The 6,915-nt window shown below is 42.3% G+C and overlaps 1 protein-coding gene across 1 annotated transcript in view; it reads right to left on the reverse strand.

Annotated features, from left to right (window-relative positions):
- Positions 1-6,915, reverse strand: part of LOC107293526 (transmembrane protein 245) — a 66,900-nt gene that overhangs the window by 38,905 nt on the left and 21,080 nt on the right. The window contains exons 2-3 of the mRNA XM_015822679.1: positions 4,077-4,194; positions 2,444-2,545 (exon numbers count right to left, since the gene is read on the reverse strand). Coding sequence (XP_015678165.1) covers positions 2,444-2,545; positions 4,077-4,194 — 220 coding nt within the window. The remainder of the gene's footprint in view (positions 1-2,443; positions 2,546-4,076; positions 4,195-6,915) is intronic.

A 6,915-nucleotide genomic window follows, 5' to 3' on the forward strand; every position in this document is an offset into this window, starting at 1 on the left:
GGGGGGGCAGAATTAAAACAGCCAATGACCACACGCCCTGAGCAGAGGTCGAAGGACCTATAAGGAGGTCGAATTCAGAGACCGCCAATTGATCCGTTTGTGTTCTGGCCTGTCTCTGTGCTCTGGAGAACTCCTTCTCCAGAGCCTGGTGCCTACGGCTGGCTTGCTTCTCCGCCAACTTTGAAGGCTTTTTGAGGGTGGCCCTAGCCTTGTTCTTGAGCTTGCCTGCTGCCTCCTATTTGGAAGTTTTGTGCCGGCCGTAACTTGAGGACGGGGAGGCAGCACTCATGGGTTGAGGTACCGTGAAATCCTCCATCCTGGGTCGAGCTATCTCAGGGAACCTGAGGGGGAGCTCTGGCAGGCAAGCAGTTGGTGGGAAGAGTAATTGGAGCAAATAATATGGACTGCTCCCCTGACCACCTGACCAGGTAATAAGTCTCTCTGGGGCTTAGGTCACGGCCTTGAAGGCAAGGCCGAAGGCACGGTTGGGACCCGCTATGGGCTCCGCCCAGAGGCCTTAGGTGGTCAGTCAAGGTGCACCAGAAAGCCCAATGAAGGGTGCAGAGGACCTGAAAGGAAAGCCTTGCAGAGGAGCTGTTAAAAAGGTTCACTTGCGAGTTCAAAATGGCGGCCCTAGATCAAAATGGTGGCCTGAATAAACTGGGGCGAGGCTGGTATCAGTGGGCTGAAATGGCCGAGCACCCCTCTACTCTAGCTAAAGGCTGCAGAAGCACTGAGAAGCTTGATTACTGGCCGCTCTCAGAAACAATGAGAGAATAAAAGGGTCTGCAACTGCAGTCAGGCCGTCAGTGAGCGAGTTGGATGATCAGCTGTAACAGGGAACTGCGTGGCGCAGCCAAAATGGTGGCCGCTCTGAACGCTTGGAGGGGTCCCTGGGGAAGTCCAGAGCTCCGCGGTGGAGCCAGGAGCCCTGCCGCTGGTCCCACTGACTAAAATTTGAAGGCAGGTAGATTTAAACAAGATCCCCTTTTAAAGGGCAGATGGCTCCGTTTTAATCTTCGGTACCTTCGGCGGCACCCAAAATGGCGGCCACGACTTGACGGCCGTTGGGGAAGCTGTCTGAAGCCTCGTGGAGTTGTTTGGCACAAACCCAGGAGGTCGGAGCAGCAGCGCTGAGCGCTGCGCGAGGAATCCCACGAGAGTGAGAGGGAATGGGAGGAAATTCGCCCAGAGCCCTGGGGAAGGATAGACGGAGCAGTCACCCCACCCCCCAGCCAAGCCTCAGATCGTCCGATCTGAGGCAGCACTGATCCCAGCGTTTCTGAGAGTTGGGGTGAGGAGAGGAGCAAGAGAATCCACTAACCTGAGATGAAATTAACAGAGGGAAAGGAGAATCCAACAATGGAAATCTATCTGCTAGTTAGGTAATCAAAGTCTCTTGAAATCAGAGAGCCAAACCTGACACGTCTTCAAGAGCTTGAGACCAAGTCAAGACTGGATCTCCTAGCAACAGGGGGCATGTCAAGTTTGGCTAACTTGGTCTCAAGAGCAGGCAGACAGAAAAAACCCATTGGTGGATTCTCCATCTCCTGTACTGGAAAATGGCAATACCAATAACCTTTCGCCCACCATATTGACAAAAAACATCAAAAGTCTTGCTGGCATCTATTACCTATTACTCATGTTCAAACAAAACTGATTCGCCAGTTTCTCCAGTTAAATAATATTATCTACTGGACCTTTAGTGTGCCTTCTAAACAGTAATGCCTACACTCTGGAATTAGATTTCCTCTGAGATCTGGACAGCTCCCATTTCTGATGTTTCAAAGGGTTTTGAAGACCTGGCTCTTCACCCAAACGTTTGGCAAAGATGAATGAAGGCCCCTTTGCTCTATGCGGGGATTCAGTAGTACCTTGGTGCTTGTTATTAATTGTTCTGGGAAGTGCAACAAGTACTAAAAATGATGAGTATCAAATAAAGCCCATGAGCCTTTGTGTTAGTCAGAAAGGACTTCCTGTCTGTCCCTTTTCTTATGTCAGTGACCTTCCCAGCAGGGTTGACTTCCTATCCACCCTCTGCAGCCATCCCCCGCTTCTTTTTACAGCGACCTTCCTGGCTTAGCCAGCTTCCTATCCATTTTTCATGGCCATCCCTCTCTTCCTATCGCAATGAGTCAAGTACAAAACAAACAAGAAGTACCAGGAAAACATTTTTGCATCAAAATGCATTGAGTGCAAAATCCAACAAGTTTTGAAGCAGCTGAATACCAAGGTACAACTATATTTGTTTTATTCCCCATCAGTTATTATCATTTCTCCCATTTTCATTGTTTATTTTTGTCTCTGTTGTATTTTTTCTAGTTTTTAACTTTTTATCTGTAATCTTCTAGAATCTTTGTGAGTTGGGCATTGTATAAATTTAAATAGGCTCACTAAAGAAAATAATTATATTCCATTCTTTTAAAAAGGAATTACTTTTTACCTGGAGGCTCTTTTCCATTTGATTGCTCATGAAGCAAACCTACAGTCATTAAGACAATTATAAGCACAACAATTGGAATTCTCCAAGATCCTGCTGCAGAAGCTGGAAAAAAATATGTATCATTTAATGCACCCATATTTTTCTCAAGTAGATATTGTCAAAGATGATGATAATAATACTGTTATCCAAGATATATAATAGAAATAATAGGCTGTTAACTTATGATAAAGCATTTTCCTATGCTTTGGATTAATTTTGAATATTGTAAGATACATTATATTCAAAATTAATTCAAAATGTAAGAAAATGCTATTTTTAACTTTCTATTTACAGCCAGTTTGGTGTAGTGGGTAAGGCATCAAGCATAAAATTGGAAGTTGGTGAGTTTTATAGGCACAAAGCCTGATGGATAACCTTGAATCAGTCACTTTCTCTCAGCCCTAGAGAAACAATATTAATCAATATTAAACCACTTCTGAAAAACCTTGCCAAGAAAACTGCAGCAATTTGTCCAAGAAGGTGCTAGGAGTAAAAAACCTGACTAGATGGCAAAAACATAAAACAAAGCAAAACAAAACAAAACAAAACCCTTGCCATTTAATATGATGTAGTCCAGGGGTGTCAAACTGCCGGCCCATAGGCCGGATGCGTCACACGGAAGCCGCGCCCACCCCATTGCCGGCAATGGCAAAACAGTGCCGATACATTGCATGACGTCACGTGACATTGTGAGTTTGATATGTCTGATGTAGTCCATATAATTTTCAATGGAAGTCAAGAGTACAAAACAAACTAAAAAGTTCTGGTAATTTTTTTTTAAAAAGAACAATATATAATGGAAAAAGGCAAGTATCAATTTGGGTAAACTGCTGCCAAATTTTATGGTTTAAGTTGACAGGAAACAGATATACCTGTAGATATCTATAAGTGAAGGTGGGTAAAATATATTCCCTCAAGTCCCATTTGTTCCACTCCTAAAATTCCCAAAGTAATCAGGCTAAATTTTCATTCTGGTGAATTTTATAGAGCAAAAATTGGTATTCTGAGTTTTTTTTAAGAATTAAGGTACTAATTTCACAGAAGTATCGACTCCTTAAAAATGTAAAATTAGGACCTAGTATTTCAGTCTTGCTCTCTCCATAGACATCAAATCCATCTAACTCCCAGGCAGTGTACAAAGTTAAAGTTTGGCCTTGAGACTGAAAAAGGTTATCCATAAATTTACAAGGATCTATATTTATGTACAAGAAAAAAATACAGTAATTGTGTTCCCATATTACAATAGACCATTATTTGAATAACCATTCATATATAATGCTGAGTCATGAATTATAGTTTACAAAACACAATGTGTAAGGTGACATATAATGCTAGATCTAAAGTAAAAAATTATCTTGGCATGATGTATGAATCCATATATTAAGCTTTATATTTCAGGGGAATGAGGACAGTTAGATTTTAGAAATTACAAATATTCAATCAATTCTTATCTCCCTTTCATGCCAAAAACATATTGAAACATGCTAGACAATAATCATCTACTATGACTAACATCCAGCTATCTTTCCTATCTAACTTTCTAGTTTTTAAAACTACGTAAACACCTCATACTATATAACATGTATTCACTCACCCAAATGAAGTAGCAGAACAATCCAGAGAGGAACTGAGACTGCTCTCAAGTAACGCTCCGTGCTTTGGTTCCATCTGAATAACACAGTCAACAAATAGCCTGCTATCAAGGTCCATATCTGAATATTAAAAAAGAAGATGGAATTTGACAACGTTCAGTATAAATCTCTAACAGACTATTACATTAAGTTCAGTCTATCAGGATTGTGCACTAAAAACCCACAAGCTGAATTCAGTCAGCGTATTCCTAGGAGTTATATAACTGTTTCATCTTCTTCACTTGAAAATAAAATGTTTTTCCATTTTAAATGACAGTTAATTAAATAATTTTCTATGATCATAGTCTTGCTTTTGCAGTTTCTCAAATAGATGTTCAGTATTTAATATTTATAAAATCATAGAAATTGAAAGAAAGAGGTGGAAGGAAGAATTGGTAAAAGCTAACAGTGGAGATGTACAATCACAGAATCATAGGCTGAAAGGGACCTTGGAAATCTTCTAGTTCAACCCTTTGCCCAGGGTAGGGGACCTTATTCCATCCTGGACAAATGGTTGTCCTTTTCTTGAAACCCTTCAGTGATGGTGTACCCCACAACTTCCGTAGGCAAGCTGTTCTATTGATTAATTGTTCTCACTATCAGGAAATTTCTCCTTAGTTCCAGGTTACCTCTTCTTCTGATAAGCTTCCATCTGTTGCTTTTTATCCTGCCCTCCAGTGCTTTTGGAGAATAAACTGGCCCTCTCTTCCCCATGACAGCACTTCAAGTATTGGAAGAAACTTATTTAAAAGAAAGAAATCTAGAACACTAAAATTAAAACAGCGAACAACACGAATAACAAACTTTTAAAAATTAAATTAAATTTCTTATTTATTAATTTATTAAATTTATTTGCTGCCCATCTCATGGTTCAGGTGACTCTGAGTGGCTTACATCAAGATAAAACCCACAAACATTCAACAATTTTAAAAGTAAAAACAGAGTAAGATGACAATAATGAAAACTAACTAAGAAACAAAGTTTGAAAGGGAAGGATGGGATGCCTCCTCTATTAATTTATCAACCATTTCCACTCAACAGCTTCTCCTTCAGGACCCCACACCACCTGGCGTAATCAAGTTTTAAGGACTTTCCTGAAGCTGTAAGATAGGGGGCAGATCTTACCACCTGTGACAAGATATTTCAAACGGCAGGAACCAAGGCAGAAAAGGCTCTTCTCCTGCTCCCACCAGCAAGAATCCCTTGGCTGTTGGGATTCTTCTGCCAGCATGAGTGGAGTGGGACAATCCCAATGGGGAAAGACACTTCTTGTCAGAATCCAATTATAATTCATCTCTAGTTATCAACTATGGAAAACCCCATTTCTGCCCTCTCTGGATTCTGTCATATGATGAAGGGGGAGGGAGATGAGCAGAGGGGTTTTTGGCTCTCACTTCCTCCATTTCAACTTCAAAGGGACTGAATGTGGATATCACCAAAAGGACTAACCATAACAATGGGGCTATTACCTTTCATGTAATCCTCTCTGAAGTCTCCTTTCCCGGCAGTGAGGAAAAGGGAATGGGAATGTAATGCCTGGGACTGTCGCTGGAAGAAAGGGGTGATCGGGTGGGGCTACTGGGGGACCCCTTAAAACCTTGAATGGGAGAGCTTGGACCCCAAGTCCTGTCTAGAAAACCTACAACCACTTTCTCTTAATAAATGATTCCTGTTGGAAGAACTATTCCAAGAGTTTTGTCTTCTTAAGATGCAAAGTGGGGTGGGTCCTTACATTAGACAGGACTTGCAGAATTAGTCCACCTGGAAGGGAGACCCTTACCGGGGGACTTTGCAAAAATTACCATGTCAGACGGCGGAGCAGGGAAGGGAGATAATTCTCACTATCGCGTGAGAATTAAAGAAGGGGATGAATGGAAGTCTTCCCTTTGGATTACAAGGGGCCCCCGCAGTATTCATGCAATTAATCAATGATGTTCTAAGGGAGCACCTATTTAAGGGGGTCCTGGTTTACTTAGACGACATTCTTATCTTCACTGAATCAAAAGAGGAACATGTCAACCTAGTCAGAGTGGTTTTAAAGAAACTGCGAGCCGCCCACCTATATGCCAAACTCTCGAAATGCGAATTCCACCAGGAAAGGATAGACTACCTAGGTTATCGCATATCCCCACAGGGCATTGAAATGGACCCAGAGAAGGTCAGAGCAGTATTAGATTGGGCACCACCCCGCACAAGAAAGCAACTACAAAGTTTCCTGGGCTTCACAAACTTTTACCGCTAATTCATCCCCTCATTTGCCCAGATAGCCCTGCCCCTCACGAACTTACTAAAAACGAAGGGAGCATCCTCAGTAAAACCTAGCCAGCCACTAAAATGGACAATGGAATGCCAAGCGGCGTTTGAGAGATTAAAGAGAATTTTTTCTGCCAAACCCGTACTGAGGCACCCAGACATGGATAAGCCCTTCGTAATACAGGTGGATGCAAGTGATGTGGCAGTGGGGGCTGTACTATTACAAGAAAATGATGAAGGGGTATTGCAACCCTGTGCGTATACATCCAAGAAACTCACAAAAACAGAACAGCGCTGGCTCGTATGGGAGAAAGAGGCATACGGGATACGTTGGTCATTACTCACGTGGCGCCAGTTCCTTGAAGGCAACAAAATCCCCTTCCAGGTGTGGACTGACCACAAAAATTTGGAAGCCCTGAAAACACCCAGGAAGCTCAACCCCAAGCAAGCCCGCTGGTCCCAGCATTTTCACCAGTTCCAATTTAAGCTCAAACATTTGCCGGGGAGAAAGAACTTCCTGGCAGATGCACTATCTCGCATGCCCCAATA

This window comes from Protobothrops mucrosquamatus, unplaced genomic scaffold (genome assembly GCF_001527695.2).
Source record: "Protobothrops mucrosquamatus isolate PMUCROS unplaced genomic scaffold, P.Mucros_1.0 scaffold1640, whole genome shotgun sequence".
Lineage (NCBI taxonomy): Eukaryota > Metazoa > Chordata > Lepidosauria > Squamata > Viperidae > Protobothrops > Protobothrops mucrosquamatus.